The sequence below is a fragment of the Calidris pugnax genome, unplaced genomic scaffold, assembly GCF_001431845.1.
Source record: "Calidris pugnax isolate Ruff unplaced genomic scaffold, ASM143184v1 scaffold252, whole genome shotgun sequence".
NCBI lineage: Eukaryota > Metazoa > Chordata > Aves > Charadriiformes > Scolopacidae > Calidris > Calidris pugnax.
In genome coordinates this window covers 2792295-2813508 of record NW_015091118.1, presented here as the reverse complement: position 1 = coordinate 2813508, position 21214 = coordinate 2792295, and the positions used below count along the sequence as shown (strand labels likewise).

At 41.2% G+C, this 21214-nt stretch overlaps 1 protein-coding gene across 1 annotated transcript in view; it reads left to right on the top strand.

Moving 5' to 3' along the window:
- Positions 1 to 8641, top strand: part of NOX4 (NADPH oxidase 4) — a 106294-nt gene extending 97653 nt beyond the window's left edge. Inside the window, exons 16-17 of the mRNA XM_014958253.1 lie at positions 792 to 892; positions 5668 to 8641. Of these exons, the coding sequence (XP_014813739.1) occupies positions 792 to 892; positions 5668 to 5788 (222 nt within the window). The 3' untranslated portion in view covers positions 5789 to 8641. The remainder of the gene's footprint in view (positions 1 to 791; positions 893 to 5667) is intronic.
- The last annotated feature ends 12573 nt before the right edge of the window (positions 8642 to 21214 follow it).

Sequence of the window (21214 nt, the reverse complement as noted above, 5' to 3'; positions counted from 1 at the left end):
GTGTGCCAACAGGGAGCCAAGCCCATCCTTCAGCAAATGCTCCTTGAAAATATATAATAGCCCAATGGAGGATGAGTTGGCCAAGACTCTGTTTGCATTGGTAGGAGCGATGTTTCAGGTTGTTCAGCAGCAGAGAGAATGTGGGAGCACCCATAAAATGTAACTTCCCTCTGCCTTTCTATTGCACTAGGACAGAAAGGGAATGCCCTGCAATGGAAGGGCATTTGACCTTATCAAAATGCTGGTGAGTTAGCATTGCTGGGATGGGTTGGGATCCACCCAGGGAGAAGTTTTGGCTGTTTTCTGCTCAAAACAGCTGGCAAACTGCTCTCAGGGAGAAATGTAAGATTTCCCTTGTTACTTTTTCAGAGCTAGTCATCTTAATAGTTACTTGTGCAAAGTTAAGAAAAATATTTCAGACAGAAATATGATTTTTTTGCATCAGCAGTGTTTCTTCCAGCTTAGCATTAAAAGCCAATGAGAGAATGAATAATAGGAACGTGGTTATTGTTTTATGGCTTAAATAAATTGGTTTAAAAGTAATGGGGAGATTAATGGGCAGCTGCATGAGGAACAATGTATAATGAAGACCAAGGAGAGCCATTGAAAAGGCAGTGAGCAGAGGTATTGGTGCATGAAATGGCTGCAGTTTTAATCACAACTGTCTGATACTTGTGCTCAGGTTTTACACCTCAGCGATATCGTAAGTCAGCCAATGTCAGAAATGGGAGCCCTGGGTGATATGAGGCAATTTGCAAATCAGGCAGATTGGAATTTTTTGTTTCTTGCAGAAAATAATTGGAGAGAAGTATCAAGCTTTAAACTCAAGGCTTTTGATTGGACGACCTCGGTGGAAACTCCTTTTTGATGAAATAGCAAAGTGTAACAGGCGGTAAGTTCCAGTCCACTTGGAGGATGCCACAGTTTGAAGGGTGGGGATATTATAGTCTTCAGCTATGTTTGTATGAAAATATTTTTGGGTTTTATCTTAGAGTGTAACATTTAGGTTACTGATGTTGAAATTAGCTAATATTTTGCTGCAAGAGGTAGCCTATACAAAATGGAAACTTTCTCTTTTTACACTCAGAAGAGTTCATCTTCTTAATGCAGCTGAGGTGTTCAGTGGCCCAGAAAATAAAAGTAATAGATTTCCATCTCACTGCACAGAGGTTGCATATGTTTTTGTCCGTGGCAGTGTCTTGCTTGCAACATATGCTGGTTTTATAAAGTTGCATTTTTTTTAAATTGTTGACTTCTATAATTTTCATGATTTATAGTGCTGGTTTACAAACAGAATGCACACGGAAGAATCTGACTGTCTTGTATTGTTTTTATTCAGAGGATATATTATCTTTGGAGATTCCTGGCACTTTTTTATTCTTTTTTTAAGACCTGGCAATGCTTTTTCACTGTGCTAGGCAAACAGATTATGGTCTGAAACAGGACAGTTGTAAACCAGAGTAGACATGCAATTAGACTATGGAATGTCTTTGTCCAGATCCAGCTTTGTTGGTTGAGTATTTTATACCCCACTGGCAGTTTTCTGCCCCAAAAGCCAATCCGGTAGAAGGGATTGTGTGAATTTTCTCTAATCCACTTCTGACAAAATCAGCAGGGTGGTAGCAAACAACCCTCAGTAGCTGTTGTTAGTAATCTGAGTGCACCAGGTTGAGAGTTGCTCTCACATTCACCTGCAGAACTTTCCCTCAATAACTTCTGTCCTCAATTGCACTTGCAAGATGAACATCTGCCCGTGGCTTATTGACTCTTCTCTTCTGAGGCTGGATATGACTAGGGAACACTGAGCCCTGGCTCTTGAGAAATATTGAGCACCAGTATGTGTCACTGATGGCAGTATAAGCTGCAGACAACATGTATCTTGGATTCAGGTCCTACAGGATATTGTGGACAGGGTTCCTTGCCATGACACCCCAAAGGCTGCTACAGAGGGACATCCCTACTGCATTCTTACTATGTGCAAATGAGTGTCACTTAGATCTTTGTAGTAAAGATCCATGGGAAAGAAAGGGAAATAGAGAGGTCAGAGAAGCAAGTTGACTGGTTCAGAGTCCTCTGCATAGAGAACTGTTGACCTTCTATGCTCTGTTCTGATGGGTTTTTTTGTTTAACTATGTGAGTGCAGTTTTAAAAGATGAAAATAATGAAGTTTCTGCCATTTCCTTGCAAGGCTGTAAGTGCACATAATATAGATGAAGCTATTAGTGGTAGTCATGCTTTCTTTATCTTTTGTGCTTTCCAGTGCATTACTCCTAATTAGACTTTGAGTACCATTTCCTCTGTATTTCCACATCAGGTCTTTAAATTGTGCCACCATTTCCAAACCAGGAGTCTTTTAGTACCTAAATAATGTTCTGATTCGTTTGATTGCCCTGCAGCTTGCTAAGATGTAGGCTTCCTGACTCTTTGTCACCCCTTTAACAGGACTTATGGATACAGGTCTGTATCATAGACATAGTTACATATAACTTTATAGACAGTAGTCCAAACTGTAACTCAGCTGTCCCACAGAAACTTACCTGTTGTAGGCAAATATTCTCCTCGTTTTCCTGGATGAGATGGAATCTTCCATTTTCCTCTATAGTCCAATTTCCTGGTCTCCTACTAACTCCATTTGAGTTTGTATTTCTCATTAACTTTCCACCTAAATGACCCTGCTGCAATATGCAGGGGAAAAAAAAAACAAACAAAAAAAACAAACAAAAAAAAGGAGGCAGGGCAACCTGTTCTTTCCAACATCTGGTGCCAGTGTTCAGGCTTTCACATGTATTTGCAATCATGGGCTTGTTTATGGGCAGCCACTTTTTATCTTGTGATTTTGGTAAAATCTGCACATAAATAAACATGCAGCTGGCAATTTTCTCCTCGGTTTAGCCATCTGATTGGTTTGTGGTTTGTGCCTTGTCGCTGTTGTTGGTGTTTGGGTCCCAAATAAGCAAAGTGCATTTGTAAGTGCCTGAGCTTTGCCAGACCTTCAGAGCGTGACATGGGACAACCCAGCACCAGGTTCCTAATTCTTTCTTCTGGACCAAGAGGAGCAGCCGTGTGCCATCTACTGTTGGTATTCCATATGACACCTGCAGTCCCAAGGACGTGCACTAGGACAGTTTATATAATCAATTAATTTGTCTTGGTTTTCGTGCTCTCTTTTTGGGGATGGAGCAGCAACCTTTTTCCTGTTCAGTTGTCTCCTGGATGGAAAGCTTACACCGTGCCTTGGCTGCCACGCTGCCTCAATTTTGCTTAGTTCGAATGGCTGTGTGCTTTTCTCCAAATGGAGCCTGACCTAGAAAAAGACATGAATATCTGTAGGAGGGGAGGGCACGGAGCACCATGATAGATCTTTTGTGCACTGTAAAGGAGAAACCTCTCTCTAGGAATGAATATGGGATTTCAAGCTGGAACATTTCAAGTCCTGACGCTTTCCTCTCTAGGTAGTAAAGTATTTCACCTTTCCCTCACCTCACCTGTCCATCAAATGGACATAAGAATGTGTGCTGACCTACCCATCCCATAGAAACACTAAGGAATTATTTGCTTAGTGCTCTGAATGAATAAAATTCTATATTAATGTTTATAAGTATTACAAAGAATGGCCTATAATACAGTTTCCTTAATTATAAACCTTAGTGGTATTTAACAGATTTTCAGACATTATGCCTCAGCAATACCTAGCTGTCTATTTTCGTTTCAAGGTCAGCCATTGTCCCAGACAAGGGATAAGCAATTAAAGCCCATCAGCTCAAGACAGTAGCCTGTGCTGCTCCAGGTAGTAGCTGTGAGGCAGGGAGGTAGGTATCTACAGGCAGGGGAGGTGGGGTAAATGGAGAAGGACCTGTATATAGGTCCTATATATATATAAGGCTATATATAGGCTATATATATGTAATGAAAGGCAGAGAGGCAGGTGAACTCTTTGGGTTTTATTTATCAGTTGTCTGTAATTAGACTAATGAAAAAAACCCAACAACATTAATTCTCTCAAGTAAATACACAGTAGAAGACAGATTCTTCCTGGCAGCTCATGCCCCCTTTTTCTCTACTGTGAACAGATTAAACAGTGTTCAGGTTCTGCAAGTGCTGAAGGATCTTACTTGAGAGCAATGAACAATAGTGCTCTCATTATTTCTGTAAATCCAGACACCAACACAACACCCCTTTGCCGTTAAAAGGAGTACTGCCAGGACAAGAAAGTTTAATAGATATACATAAGGGTGAGAAAAGTATGAGTTAGGAATATTTGCCATAGATTGATATGAGAGACGATGTAATTGGAGGCAATTAAAGTCAGAGTTGTAAAGTGGCACAAGCACAAGGGCACTGGTGGTATTACCTGCGTAACTTTGTGATGCTTTTTGATGTTTGATCCCTCAGTTGTGCCGTGCTGGTGTTGCTGTGCACTGGTACAGCATGGACTGTTGTGCTATTCGAGCTGCTGCCTAACGTCAGGCACATATACCTGACACTGTGCATCAAAGATTTCTTATATGTGCTAGTTCCCTTCTCTCACCAGGCACATGCACAGGCAGATTTAAATGGTGCATTTGATTACCCTGCATGTGCTAAGATATTTGATGTTAAATATTTACTGTATAAAATACTGAAGCTGTGCTGGAGACAGGGACCAGAATTCAAGTCTCCAGTCTCTTTGTTGAGCATTGTAGATCACAATAGTTAGAGCCATGCTCCCTCTTCTATGCTCTCTCTCTATCCCAGTAAATCTTTAGGGTCTTTCTCTGCAGTGGCACAATTTCAGCAGGAAGATGAAGAAAATGTATTGTTTTTCATGATATAGAAGAGACAGCTCCACATCCTCTCCCTGCTCCTTCCTTTCCCTTCTCCTCATCTTTCAAAAAAAGGGAGATGATGAATATCATGAGTGCCTCAGTCCCGCTGTTGTGGATGTGCCCTGTTGTGATGCTGGCTACTGTTCTGAGCCCTTAGATGCTGTGTGACTGTGAGTCTGACTTACAGCCTGTGTCTAAGGTGACCAGAAAGCAAAGAGCTGTTGTCGGTGGAGTGGTGTGAAAAAGTCAGGTTAACTAATGAACCTGGGCCGATAGCTGGGGATGAAGAGCAAGGATCACATTCTGTGTTTGGCTTTTCCTAAGACTTTCCAATGCAGCTGCTGAAGGAAAGATTGCATGCTAATGTGAAACTAAAGCAGTAAAATTATTCTGCTGCTGCCAGAAATAATCATGGGTTAGTAGTGCTCTGTTTTCATTAGTGTAACGAATCACCGTTAGTGACTAGATCTCCTGCTGGTGTAAATCACGAGTTACACTAATGAAGTCATTACAGTGAGGCACATTTTTAACCCTCCAAAAAGCGATTAATCATGGAAAAAATTAGAGTGGGAAGTAGTAATTTTTCATCACTTGGTGGCTTGACACTAAGACGAGGTACCTTTTTCTAAGAGTTGTCTTTTAGTCAAATAGGTAATAGGGCTTGTGTGGGGCTACTTGGGAGAAATCTGGTGACTGCAGTAATACTACCTACATGATCTAGTGAGCTGTTCTCACCTTAAAATTTATGCATAGTTGGCTTTTGTATGATACAGTGAGGCCAGAATCCAAATCTATCATTAGAAGTTACTGTTTATTTGCTATGTCATAATGTCTTTTTTTTTGCTTTTTTTTCTTTTAACAGGAAGACCATTGGAGTTTTCTGTTGTGGACCAAACAAAATCTCTAAGATACTTCATAAACTGAGCAACAGCAGCAACTCTTATGGGACAAGGTTTGAGTATAATAAAGAATCCTTCAGCTGAAAGTCTGTTGGACTTGCAAGACTCTCTTGAAGATAAAAGTGCAATTTTTTGTTTGTACAACTTAAAAGTTCAGCTGTGGTTTAAACAGACAGAAATGTACCAAAGAATAGCACAGATTTTCTTATTTATGATTATTTAAGACTTTGGAAAATGATGGATGCAGCAGTATACCAACAAATGATAAGTGCTTATGCTCAAGCCCAAATGCACTTGCACAATATTTGTAGCAGCAGTGATTCTTTGGATTTGTTTCTGTTAATTAAAAAGTACAGAAGCTGAGGAGAGACAGAATTGCTTTAAAAGCTGATGGAAGAAGAATCTGTGGAACGTTTGAACTTCTTCCACTTCCAGTCCTCTGAAGCTGCATCAGTAAACCAAACCTCAGGTTAATCCAAATGACAAAACAACACTATTACAAAGACTATTGCTTTTGTTGGTATACAAATCTCATGGCCCTTGGGTGAAAACACTCCATATTAAAGATTTTATATCTTGCAGAATTGGGATTCTGTATTTAAAATATAGAGTGTTACTCTCGCTAGTCTGCTTCTGTAATGGATGTGAATATTCCCACCCTGACTGGAAGAGAGGGTGGAATATGGGGAAAGATGTAAGTTAATTATAGAAAAGTGAGCACAACTGTGTAGCACCTGTGGGCAGACTTGTGTGATATAAATCACAGCCTTTTGACAAGGAAACAACTCTAGGTGGAGAACTCTTTATCTTGCATTGATTCAGCATTCAGTGAGTTTGCAAAATACGTGTGATTTGTGCAGCCAGAAAGATGGAGCAAGGAAAGCGATTAACGGGAGCAGACGGGAGATGATGTTTTATTATGCCACGCACTCAACATGGAAGCTGCACTCACTCTGCACTCACATGCCCTGAATGTGAAATACTTCAAGTATTCAGATGCTCTTACTGATTATTTTACAATGCAGCAGGTTGAAATACAGTTTTAGAGGTCCCAGAGTATGTTTGGTTGACTGTGATCCTCCGAGTACCTTCCCTGGAGTCACTCTATTTGCACTGATGTCCTTGAAAGCAGGATCAGGCCAGATCTGCAGCTGAGTAAGAACAAAGCCTTCATTACTGTGGCTCTTTGCACCATGTGTGCAGACAGAAGCTTTGCAGGAGCAGCAGTGAGGTTTCAGGAAGTTCCAAAGGGGAGAAGCTGAAACATCCAAATTTAACCTCCCCTTCCCTTCTCCTTGCCATTGTTTTCCACTCTGCTCATAGTTGCCATGAAAGGGCTAGAGGTCGAAACAGGCACTTTAAAACTTTTTGGTTCTGAGGAGCATTTTTTTTTTGTCCCTCCATCCAGTAGCCAGTGCAACTTCCTTTATTTCTTCTTTACTCTCTTTACCTTACTTCGCTGAGATGAAGACATTTAAGCAGGAGTCAGGCACTCAGCTGGCAGAAATAATCATGACTCTAGTGCATCTTAATAGAGCAGCATCATTTTTCACTTACTGATAACCTGCCCCTTAAACTCCAGCAGAAGCTTGGGAGCATCGCCCCGTAGCACACACAGACATGAGATGGCTCAACATCTCTCAAGCCCATGGTTCACCTGTGTTTAGCACAGTGGATTTGATTTGGTTTGCAGCTTTCCAGTGAATACCTTTTTGTATTATAGTAGGAAAGACACTAATTTTCAGCTGGCAACACAAACTCTGTAAAGGGGTCTAGAAGTATCAGTGTTCAGAGGGAAGCATTTTTGTAGTAGGTGGTGTATAGGCATGTTGTATGTGTAACTAGTGAAAATGAGTTAGTCTTTGCCTTGGTGCCTTGGCAGCTTCTCCTCAGGAGCTGCCCTACGAGGAGAAGCAGGATGGAGGTGCAGCAGTGAAGCCACATGGGAGCATGTTCCTCGGTGTCTGGACTTTGCACTGGAGTTTTTATCTTTGGCTCTGCCCAATTTGAAATTCGTGGGGGAAGGAAGGAGCCAGAGATGGATGTGTTCCTACTGACGAGAATTCTCAAAGTAGCCTACAGGAGAGCGAAGCCAAAATAGAAATGCAGTGTGAGATGGGAGCCTACATTGCAGCTACCAATTTTAATATTTATTTTTTTTGAGGCTGGAAGGATCATTATTTTCCCATTGGATCTCATTCATCTGTCACTGTAAAAATGGAGGTATGCAGAAAAGGATTAGATCATTATGATTTATTTCTAACACTGGCTGCATGGATTTTATAATAAACAAAATTGATGGCAAAATGCATAGATTCTGGGTATTGCCGATACCGCAGGGTTTTTTCTTTGCTGGCAGTTAGCTTAAAGCATGATTGAAATCATGACTGCATCTATTAACCACAACCAGAGAGCGATCTTCTTCCTCTTGTTTTAGGATCTAGTATCTAATGGTTTTTAAATACAGTTTAGAGTCATCTAATCACGACATTGTTTGTGGGTTAACATCTCCTCTCTGATAGATACCTGTTCCATTACCGTATAATGAGCAGCTAGTTTTGTACTTAGCTCTGTGCTAAAACAGATGATATTTTCTGGCTCAGCCTCTGCATAGGTAGTGCTTTATAATTAAAATAATAATACTGGTACTGTGCTCTTGCTCTGCATTGTAGCAGGAGCTGTCGCTGGGTGTGGGATTGCTCAGTGCCTGTTGTTCTATTAGGCAGTGCTGTCAGACAAGGTGCAAGCAGAGCCAGGGTCTCCTCTTTCTGCCTTTGTCCTGTACCAACCTCAGCTGACCCACTTGTAAAACAGGCTTGGGATTCCCTACCTTTCTGCAGTGTTGTGAGGCTTCATTAATGTTTCAGGATCACTTCAGTGCACCTGCAGTGAAAAGGTCTAATTGCTATGCAACTGTATTTGTGTTTTATTTTGTGTTAAGCTCCATTTGACCAAACCTCTCTGTTGCTCACATGACTAATTGCTAGACCAGGTGAGGGTGAGTTTGTGGAAAGGCTAAAAGCCTCAGTTGCTTTTTTCCCTTTCCCTGAGCTGTGCTATTTAGAGGGGCAAAAAGTTTAAGGGTTATTGACTGTGACTTAGCTTCAGGAGTGGCAGATGTTATGATAAACATGGTCTTTCTACAGGCTGCATTGTCCTTGCTGCTTCTGAGTGTGTCACCAGCTTGCAAAACCCAGCTGAGCTCTCTTTTAAACTCCGTAGCTTTTTTATCTGTAAGCCAAGCATACATGAAAATATAACTCTGTGCCAGGCAAGTAAGTGAAGGCTGACAGCACTTAATTCCACATTTACAGATCAACCGGATTTACATAATTGAATGTCTCTTTATGCTTTAAACTGAGTCCTGTAAGTGAGTCTGTCATAAGTGTCCTGCTGGCAGGAGAAGGATCCCACCATGTATTCTGCCACTTCTTGCTCAGTCTGTCACAAAGCTGCAGACTTCTCAGTGTTTGCTCAGCGGGAACTCTGTGTTTTATTCATCATAACGTTTCAGGACTTTTCTTTAAAACAGGAGTGTTTTCATGCCGTGAGGGGAACCAAGCCCTTTCCCTGCAATTCCCTTTCCCTCCAAATCCAGCCCTTGTACAGCAGTGTGGGGCTCGGAGCTTTACACGGCCAACAGCTGGATTAACTGGATTTACCCGGGCAATTCTGTTCCCATAACTCTAATATTACTTGTGTGAGTAAATGTTCACTGCTGGAGCAAAGGGCTGCAGAGGTGAGACCTGAGGGAGCATGGGAAGGGCTGATGAGGAGAGACCTTCACCTCTGAAGTCTGCAGGACAGTCCATCTCTCCATGATGATTATTCCAGCCCTGGGTTTGGAGCAACACTTCCCTATTGCAGCATATGGTACTAATAGCATATGAGTTCTTCTTTGGTGTTTTATCTGCTTTTCTAGGAGACGAAACTGAAAGGAGAATGAGAGATCACAACCTTGAACCTGGGCTGGGGAGAGGACCCCAGTGCATACCCACAGACACCTCACCAGTGACTGCACTACTTAGGGTAGAAAATTTAAGCCAAATCCATTTTTCTGCAAAATGCTGATTGTTTTGCCACAACGGACTAGAGAACAGTTGCTGTAGAGGGAAAAGAGATAAACCCTCTCTCTGAAGACTCCTGCCCACACAAGCCTGATGTGACGGTGTGTATGAAAGCACTGCGCACATTCAGCTTCCACTGCATCCCCACTGTGGGCCCAAATCCTCATCGTTTCCTTTGATTGCAGATCTTCGCCTAGCAGGTTAGCAGATGTGCCTTGCAGGTGAGGGAACTGCTGCCTGTGCCTACATCCATGCACGGAGTCAGGTATAAGCACAAAGCAACCTGTGAGCACACATTGGAAACAGTAATTCAGCTGTAACAGCCTAACAGGGCAGAGAAGTAATGGTTTGGTAAGAAATTTGCTTTTAGAACAGCTGCCTAAGAGAAAAGACTACTCAACACTAACGTACCAGGTTATAGTTTCCAACTACAAGATATTGCTCAGAGAATCAGGCAGGAGGCTAACTAGTCATTGCCTATAGCAATTCAAGCCCTGTAAATCAGAGAAGAGACATTGTTATTAAAATGCAATGTTTACTTGTTTAAAAATATAAAAGGGCTTCTAGGGAGATTAATTTTCACTTGAGCCTGGCAATCATTTCATAAACATGCCAGTGTGATTTAAGACAAGCTGGATCTGTTCTTCTCTGGATTATGCGTCTGATCTGTCTGCAGAATTCCCACCCCTCACAAATAACACCAGTTTTTATTGTTCTAACAAAGAGGATTTAGCAGCAATGTTTAATCAAAATGCCACTGGTGCCCATGCTGAACCGAGCTTTTCTGCAATGAATGTACATTCTTCAGGGATATATGGAGTACAGCTGAGGACTGAACTCTGAATGGTGATTTGGAGTTTGCATCGTCTCTGCTGCTGGTGTGTTTCATTAAGGCCACTGTAGTGATGCAGTGGTGAAACGCATGGAGCTGAAATGAGACTCTTCATTCTCATAAAGAGCCTGATATTTTAGTGTCTATACTAAACATAGTAAAACTCAGAAGCTCTGGAATGTCCTTTGTAGGTACAGGAGATTAATTAACCAGCACCTTTTAGGGTTGAACCCTGAGTCCTCTGCTGGACTGATGTGTAACGAATGCTCTTGTGCAAAGGTTTTGAGTAACAAATGCTGCTCCTTAAAGGGCTGGATGAATATTTGTGAAGGTTTAGTATCCTGCTGGTTATATCACCCATGTTGTAAGAGGGATGGGATCTGTCATGGTAGCATGGAATGCTGAGAACTTCCTCTGAAGTTATGATATCTCCAAACTTGTAGTGGATGCTCAAGGTTTTGCTCTGCCTGAAGTGTTGTATTCTCTAGAAGGATCATAGAAGAGACGGCTGTTGGAGCTGTACAGGAGCAAGGAGAGAAAGCTGGAGACAGCCACCGTGCCAATTGTAGGTTGCCTCTTAACAAAGCCCTTGGGTTTCTGAGGATGTCGGTCCTTGCAAAAACTTTTTACAAGCTGTCTGCTTCTTCCTGGCAAAGTCTGTCCATTCTACAGTCCAAAATCTGGACTTTCTTCCTAATCATCTGTACTTTTCAACCAGGAGGGGGAAGCCAAGAGCAGCTCGTGAAGCTCCAGGTAAACTGCTGTCAACCTGAGTTTGCTGAGAAAACTGAGGAGGGCAGGAGAGCATGATGAATGCCAGCAATGAACAGGATGAAATATTTTGAACCTGGGAGCAAAGGGGAAGGAGTGAGACATTTTTCCTGGCTCCTCAGCTCTAGAAATTACAAGCAAGCCCCATTGCCTGGATGTGGATTCAAAGTCTCCCTGGGGTTTGAGAACTAATATCTGCAAAGACATTGCCTTTCTAAGCACAACTCAGAGATAAAGCATGTCAGAAAACTAGCATATTTTAGTAAACACCTAGGAAATAAGCAATTTGTTTGAAATAAATCCACCATTGACACTTTCTAGTTAACCTGTTTCAAAAAAACATCTACTTCTGTTTTGAAGCTTTGGGGTTGGGAATGGCTTTACCTGTTAACTCCTCTTTACCAAAATCCTGGAGCGTGTAGGTCTCTGTGCCAGCTGCAAGTAGCTTTGACAGTTGACTAAATAGATTCTGTGTTGGTTGCTGCTGACCCCAGGTGAGGGCAGCCTTCAGGATGAGAAGCAGCGTTACATAAATGTCTGGTGCACATAGCAGCTCCGAGAGGGGAGACGCTGCTGCATTGCTTTTGGTGCACCAGCCACACATTAAAATTCTGTCATTGCAAGGTCGCGTTGCTCATCTCGTGCTCCGCAACCCTGGGGAAGAAATTTGGATGAGAGGTGGGGGAGGAAAAGCAAAAACTTCCTTGTGCTGTAACCAAGAATAAATTCATCGACAGCAGGGCATTTCTTTTGATTTCAAAAGAGCATGTAATTTCTTTTTCAGGGATAACAGATTCTCTCCTGGTGCTGTGTAGTGGTGTTTGCATGTTAGAAATGTAACACAGTGATAACGGGTTGTTTCTGAATTGAATAAATAATGCCTCTGAGCCTTTCTTCTCCCTTTAATAATCTGAGAGAAATGCAAAATACCAGAGAGCATATAGAGTGGACTGTGTCCTGAGCTGCACTCAGTGCAGCCTGGTTAGGAATGCTGCACAGAAACTCTGCAAGCTGCTGGGAAGAGGGGAGGTTTAAGGCAAAGAGGAAAACAACTGTTTTAAGGAGGAAAACAGCAGTGGTATGTGATCTGTAGTCAGAAGCAGGCCGTGTCACAACACTGGCCATCACCTTTTTGAATGGTGCAGAGTAAGAGCCTATCCTAAAGGTACACTTTGGTATCAGAGAAGGTCAAGGGCTCTCAGACTGAGTCAGCAATGTGAGATGAAAGCAGGTTTAAATGCAGCCAGATGAGCCACTGGTGTGCACTTTCCAGCTTGGAGCTCAGACCTGTCACATCTGAGGGTGAATTCTGTAGGCAATGAGCTGGCCTGACTCTTTAGTGCAGTCTCAGCTGTGTGCTTAGCTGAGGGTATGGGCATACCCTTTGTATTTCTGTAGCTTTGCAGAAGCACGTTGTCCAGGACCTGTGGAGCAGGGTATGTTGTTGTACCTCATTAGGTGTTAGATGCTACAAAGCATGTGCTGGCCAGAACAGGTGAGGATGGTGAATGCCGCGTTCTACTGCCAGCTGAATATACCCTGCCTATATATGCACTAGGGTTCATGAGGAATAAATGGCAAAATCTCTGCACAGAAGATACAAGTGCTGTGTTTTCCCTTTATGGTGTCAGAATAACATAAGTAACATTTAAAAAATATTTTATAAGAATGTGAAGATTCACCTATGGCATTATTCTTTTTGATTGCTTAAGCACTTGTAACTGTTATATGCTTTTTGAGAAAAACATAATGTCCCCAAGCAAAGCTTAAAACAGTATCTGATATACAACTTGGCAAATGGTCTCCACTGATAGTGAAGTATCAATGTCTGTTGGAGTTGGATGATGTGTTGGTGCTTTCATTAATCTCAATCTACTCTCTCTCCCTAGAAGATTAGTGGGAGCTAAGCTTTCAGATTGATCTCTTCCTCTCTGCACATCCTCAGCCTTCATCCAGAGATGTGCCCTAACCTTTGGATCACTGGAAACAGCATCACCCATGTGTCACATAGTCCTCCTTTTGTGCTCTCTCTCACTCTCCAGAGTGCATGTTGTGTCAAGAGGCTACTCCCACTTTCTGCTTCCCATAGCTCAGGAAAATGCCACTTTGGGACATGCAGAGCTCCTCAGTATTAATCATAGCATATACCAGCCTGTATAAGCATACACCAGCCTTTATAACTCTCCTAATGTACACAAGCCAATGTGGGTCTTGTAATCACTTTGATTATCTTCAAGAAAGTGATGGGTTGCAGCATCCTGGTCCTGGAGATGCTGTATTAGAATGAGAGGATGGGCAGTGCCACAAGGACAGCTGTGTAGAAAATGGGGAAGACTTATCATAGCAATGATTGTGTCATCTTCTGGATGAGAACTGGGGATTTGTTTTTGTGAAAGACAGATCGTTTGCAGCCATCACTGAAATTGTCATGTTACTCTATTTGCATGTAGGCATTTCAGGACAGCGGGCAGTGATGGAAAGGGTTGCTTTTTTCAATCACATTTTCTATTTCCATACAGCCCCTAGTTTATCAACTGCATATAAATTCCTCCTCTAACTGATTAAATATTTCCTTGCCTGGTTTCTTTGCTTCAGGGAGCTTGAGAGCTCATTGTTTATAAAGGAAAAGAAGAAGGATTGTGCTGTTAAGCAGACCACTCCCAACGCATATGTTCTGCTCTGCGTTTTTGAGGAGACACTGATAGTGCTGCAAGCACAGAAGAGCAGAGCTTTCTCTGAGAATCAGATGTGACCAGGAGCCCTTTCCAGGATTCATACGTTGATGAAACTCTGGGCTTATTAATTAACGTTTTCTGAAAGAAGAAGCCTTACCCAGTACGTGCCAGGCTGTGAAACCCTTAATCCCACTGAGTTTTTCTCTCCCTGTGTTTCCTCCAATCACATACAAGAGAAAATTTGATGTAACATATTTGGGTACGAAATGGTTTCCTTGGGCTGTAATAGTTTAGAAGAAAAGTCATTTTTCTCAAACTGATGTCAAACCGGGCCAGCTATTAGTTCCATAATATGCATATGGAGTTTTCTTCAGATTCTATGGTTTTGCATAGTTTATATAAATATATTTTCATTTCAGAACAAAAAGACCTGGACATTTTTTAACTTGGGAAATGTACGCATGTCCAAAACATACCTTTGAAGATGCTTAGAAGGAGAGTAGAAACCATCTGGAAAAAAACATTATTATTTTCTAATGGCAGAGAATTCTTTGGTTTATTTTTTCTTTCCAACCTTCATTAGTGAAAAGTACTGTTCAAACTAAGGAATAGTACCACAATCTGAGTTTTGACAAGTGACTGTCTTCCTTCTAAAGCAAAGCATTTCTGCATTTCTCTGGGATCACATCTGCACTGTCACCTGAATCTTCAAGGCAATTTCTGTGGCAGGTCTAGACTTGCCTTGCTCCATAACTTGAGATCAGAGGCAAAGCTGGCTCCTCCAGCCCTCCGTGAGAGAGCTGTGTGTACTGAGGGCAGGCAGCATGTGGGCATTTAGCCTTCTTTAGCCATGACTTATGTTATGAGGATATATAGAGTTAGGTATTATCTCAGATAGGAAGAGGATAAATGATCCATTATTTTATCTCACTTTGGGTAATTATTTGGGTCTCATAAGCCATGTGAGAGTTTGAAATGGTAAATGTCCAGGAACTGATCACACTGGAATGAGCGTGGGTATCCTGAAAAGAGTCACAGAATCACATGGGGTTAGAAGGGACCTCCGGAGATCATCTAGTCCAACCCCCCTGCCAAACCTAGAGCAGGTTGCAAGAGACCTGAGCTTGTGTTCCCACTAGTCAAAGGACTTCTTTGAACCAGAGTGCCATGCAGACAGAAAATAATTAATCAAAATTCAGTCAGGAAAGAAGATACGGACCCCAGATGAAATCATTGTGATCCCTAAAATTTGGAAAAAACAATAAACTAAGTTCAAATTTTCTTTTTTTCCTTTAAGAAGTAAGTCTTGGAAGTACTTCTTTCCAGTTACCATGTGATAGAAAAAATGAATGCCCTGTCTTTTTGTAGTTGCAGGTCTTGACTTTTCACTACTGACCACATTCTTTCCTCACTCTTTCCTGTCCCAAAAGAAAGACGGCAGAATATTTGTTCTGAATTTCCAATTCTGTAATTATATATTTTTTCCACTAGAGCTGAAATAAAAATAATGTATTAAAAAAGAAGGCAGCATTTACTTTTATCTCTCTATACAATGTGCAAGATAACCATTTTGGAAAGTACTAACATAAACGTCCACAATTTTTGAGTACTCAGTGTTCTTTTCAGAGATGCCTGTTTACATTAATGTAATTTCAATCTGTTCTTATGTTTTTATAGATCAGGATGTGGTACAATTCTTTGAAGTGAAATCTCTGCTTAGTTTCCAAGTGGAACAGAACACAAAATTTGGTCCTGAACTTTCATATTTAATTTTTCCCCCCAGGCTTGGCTTTAAGAACAAGAATAGTACTTAGTGGGTTCCTGCCCATAGCAAGTCATACTCTTGTCATATGAAACAGCCCATTTTGTAACTTCAGTTTGCTGCCCCCCAGGACAACAGAGGAACTATGTTTCACTGGCTGGAAGGATTTAAATAGGTCACTATTGTAACTGCAAGCCTCATAAACCTTCAAAGAGTAAGCAATAAGCTTTTCAACTCTGTTAGTTCCCATCAAATGAAGCAAAGCTTTTGCCAGTTAGCTGTATAATAAGGCAGAGCTAGAAATTTGATCATAAAAAAGCTCTTTTTTTTTTTTTCCTTCTCTCTCTTCTTCCTGAGTCCTCTGGGGCTTTTTTTCTTCTTCTCTTTTTCCTGAGTCATGTGCAGAAACCTTTTTCCATAATGTCCCTTTCTTAATTATACAGTGATGTAAGGGTAGGTGCAAACCATTGGCTGAGGAGATCAGATAGATAGGGAGAAATTCTGGGCTTTATCTCATGGTTTTACAGTTTTTTCTGAAAGCAGTCTCTTTGCTTAGAATTTTCAGACTAACATGAAGAATTCAATTTTACTGAGGTTTTGATACCGTCTGCATTAAGCTTCTTTCTAAAATCCCACATTCTTTTTGCCTACCTGGAAAATGAGGACAGTCACACCTGAAGAGAGTTTTATGGATTTCCTTGGCAAATGCTCCTTTATTTCAAATTTGCTTAGTTAAATTGCAAAATCCTGGTTGCAGTATGGAAAGGAAGCTTCTTTGTAAGAATACTAGACTCAATTAGCCATTTTATCTTAATTCCAATCCTGACAAGTAAAGTATTTGGCTACTAAGTTCTGTTGCTGTTCAGATGTTATTTTTACATTCTGTTATATTAGCAGGACACCCTAACTTGAGTTTATGTCTCTTATTGTATTTGACAAAGCACCATACATTTATTCATCATGTAATTATGGCACTGTACTCTCAACGTATTTACTTTACAGGAAGCTTCATGACTTTGGAATAAACAACCGTTCCAAGACTGAGCAAAACATGGTTGAGTTGCTGTTTGTGACCTGGTTTTAATTAATGACATACTGCTTTAATCGTGGAAGCATTATGTATGTGCATATGTGCGTATGTATTACTGCTGGTAGGGGAAGCTGGGATTTCACTGCTTAAATAGAGTCTCTAATAGTGTTTGAGATGCCCTAAACTAGCTGAAGCATCCACATAGGGTTGATGATATGCTACAGGAGTCACAGGATCCTCTGGAACAACAGCAGGAAGAAGGGTAGGATACCCAAAGTAACAAAATTGTTCTAGGCACCCTTGTTTAGCCACCCAGAGTCATTTTCTGACTCAAAACAGCAGGCACATACTTACTTCTTATGTCACCTCTGGAAATTTCTGATACATCCAGACCATTAGAAATGAAAGACTGTGCCAAATACATTTTGTTTGTATCTACGTCTATGAGACCATCTCAGAAGCAGAATATATTATCTGATTCTCATACACAGTTGTCCCACCACTGGGACTTGGAAGGACATCAGTCCTCTGCACTCTGCCTTTAGAGCACAGTGGAAACAGAAAACAACACCTGCCTGACCTTTACATACCCAAATAAATGATGAAAAAAGTTCCTTCCCGTACCAGAAGTCCTTCCCATTTAAGATGAGCACTTGAGAGCCTGACTGAGTGAAACAAAATCTGGGCATTTGCTTTAGTCTGCTCAGTCTGGTAAAGTATTTCACGGTGTGTTTTATTTGAAGTACTTGCTCAGACCATACTGCTTTTGATAGGTCTTCATGGGGAGCTGATATTTTACTATCATCTTCAAGACACTGCTGATTCTACGGCCAATCTGAAATAATTGTTTTAAAACTCATAATCCACTTCCCTGTAATGTGGTTAGGGGTCTTTCTGGAGCTCTACAGACTAAAGTAGCCACTCGATCTTCCTGCAAGACGTAGAATATCCTGGTCGCTGTCTGCCTAATCTTCATTTCTGCATTTGCCAGGGTTGTGGGTTTTCTTAGAAAAACTACACATGAAACATAGATTAATACAAGCGTGCAGACTTCAGTGAGATTTTTCAGAATTGGTCTTCCAAGTTCTGGGTAACTATTCTTGAGAAGTAAGGATACACAGTTAAACAGCATTTATTAATCTTGGGGTTGTATTTTTTGCTTTCTCATTCCAGAGTGTTGTTGATACAGTGATGGCAAAAGGTACCATCCCTCCAGGATTAGGAGTTTAACTGCAGTAAGATTTAAAAAAAAAAAACACAACTGTGTGTACCTTCTCATTTATTTTCACTTGTTAGGTTAAAAACATCTAAAGAAAGTCAATGTCTACACTTCAGAAAAGTTCCTGAGCTGTGTGAATATAAAAGCTGTTTATTTATACTTAATGCAGGGTCCTTGGCATGCTGGGCAGAGCTATCAGAGGAAAAATTGATATTTTCAGAAATTATTATGGTGTTTTTCATTAAGAGGAATATCCTTTCCCACTCACCTTCCCCTGGCCAAGTAATGGGGTTTGGCAAAATATGTTTTGGCTCAGGAGTTTTGATTTTCTGTCTGATATTTGGAGAGCTTTTATGGGAAACGATACGTAACACAAATGCATTTGATCAAGAGGGAAATCTCACTGTTCGTACAAGAAGAGTAGGGGAAGGGGAGCACAAAAACTTGGGGGGGAAGGCGGCTATTTATTTTGACAAAACCCGGCTAAAAACAGTGCAGCAAATAAGAAAATCTCTTTATGCTGGGCAGCAAGCAAAGTATTTCAGTCTGCTGTTTTCCTAGCAAAAACTCTGCTTCCTCCTCCCCGCTTCAGCGCTATATAGGCATCATTGATCATGATGAATTATTGATAACGAGGTGAGCAGAAGGGTGGGCAATGGCAGGCAAAGGCTGCTCCCGCTAATAGATGAGCCTTTCTAGAGAGAAAAGCAGCAGCCGTGGGCTGAGCAGCAGCTGTCTGCCCCATCCAGGCACCAACCTCTCATGAATTTCAGTTATTTAATGAACCAAATCTCCTAAAGTAAATGAACACCTTTCTCACATAATCAGTGGGGAGATGGGAAAGGCTTTGAAGACCTCCTGGGAGATTTGACTCACCTGACTTGGATTTTTGCATTTCGGCATACAAAATCTGTTTCAAAAGAGCCTTTTTCCCTCCGTGTTATAGGGAATGTACTCAGCTTTTTTGAGAATACAGCACATTATGGGCTGCAAACACGGGTGCTGGTTTGGTGCGATCGGGCTCCTCTCTCCTAGAATGTCTCAGCTGGAGAACCACTTGAAAAAACAGTGTATGTTACAAAATTGAGACCATCCGAGGAGCACACATAGGTGGTTCCTTACCTGTTCCTGATTCTGAATTCTGGCGTAAAAGGGGTAGGTGCCCCATTGCTGGTCCCTTCAGCCTCCTGGAAGCTGGGGCAGCTGTGCAATCCAGTTAGAGCCTTGTTCACTGCAGCGAACCTGATGTTTACCCTTAAATGTACCCTAAAGCGCATTACAGCCACGTGAGGGCTGAAGAGTAGCACATTGGAATAATTTCTAATCAATGCAGCTTGGATTGTTTCTGCTGAGAACCCATCATCATTTGCGTATGCAAGATGACTTAAAATAATCTGCACTTCTCATCCACTTCCCTTTTCCAACTCCTCCCAAATTTAATTCTCACGAATTTAATGGCTCCATGATTTATCATTACTCTTTCTGGTGTCTTGTTTAGCATATGCATAAGCATTAGACTGAGCTTAATACCAGTGCACTTTCTAATCTGAAATTGTGCATTGTGGACTGATGACTGATGGCCTGAATAACCAACAGCTTGTCCTGTCTCCCTCCCCAAAACCATTCTTCTGGTTTTCCTGAAAATTAATCTTGTTAGCCCAAAGTTTCTGAACCCTCTACAGATTAATTTTCCAAATGGGCCTTCCTGTAACTTTTTACAGTAGTATGTCTTCTTGTGGGAGAATGTCACCTTAATTATGATCACTATAGCAATTCCTTTGTCTCTCATCTGTATCCAGACCTCTAAGTACAACTTCCAAAGTGACAGCCTCTCTGCAGACATCCCTGTTCGATGCTCCAGAGTGCCATGGCTCCTAGGATGAGGCGAGAGGCCATTATTTTTAAGCCTTAGTATCTAGACTGGAGGATTTAAGCATATTTTTTCTACTGAAAGAGAAAAGTCTTTCTGACTAGAAGTGATCTGATTTTTTGAAGTGTTGAACACCTTTTCTGGGAGCAGTCGGGAAGACAGAAAAGCCTCATTTTCATTTAGGCTCTTAAATGAGAGTTGTCAAGAGCCTGATTCTCCCTGAATGTTAATAGGAGGTTGGTGCTTTGGAAGTCAACCCTCTGGATTAAATAATTGGGACCATAGGCTATAGAATTAAAAAACTAAAATTAATTTTAAAGCATCTCAAGTTCATGATGGTGTAAAAGAGGACATGGTGTCTGGATTCTCTGGTGGTCTGTATCTTCCATGGTCACTGTGGCGTTAATTGGCAAGATCAAAGTTAAAACAAATTGCTGCTGTTCTGACTTACAAATCGTATATTCACTGGCTTGTGGTATAAATGTAATGTCATCCAAATGAAAGGGGAGCAAGAAAAAGAGTCCTTATAGGGCTTGTCTACACACATATACACACATGTTGTACAACTTTTACTACTCTAGTATAAGAAGACAGTTATATAGCACCTCTCTCTTGCCATGAGTTTATGTATTTTGCTATCAGCTAATGGCTGTAGCTCTGTCACTCTGGGATGTGTGTTGTGCTTCAGTTTAAAAAAAAAATCACATTTTCTCATAATTACACCAATAAATAATTTTGTATACAGATATTGTCACGGTCTTGGTCTTTTGATATTTTTCTAACTATCTAACCACGTATATACATCATTCTATACAGCCGGGTCATCTGACAATGAAATCAGTCCACAGTAAATTTAGCAGAGCACCATTAATGAACCAGTATTTTCCACCCTGCCAATCTCCCAGTAAATTTATGAGAAGATGGTCCAGGCCTTTAAGTCCTTATTGACAGATCTTCCTGACATGTTCAGCTCTGTGACAAAATAGCCAGCAGATTTTTGCAATGTTCTTGTCTTTGTGTGAAGGGGTCATATGCAAAGAACTTGTCCCAGAAATATATTTTCTTCTGTGGTGTGTATGGACTATTTATTTGCAATAGCTTGCACGTAGGAGTGAAGGTGACTAATGACATTAATGTTGCAAAAAAAGCTCATCAGCATCAGTCACTTGTGGAGAAAAACAGAATCTGATTACAAGGAGGGTTGTATTGGTATGCAAGGGAAGGAGAGCCTGGTGTGTGGCTCTGCCCTAAGAGTTAAGAGGCTCTGTAGACTACTTTCCTTTA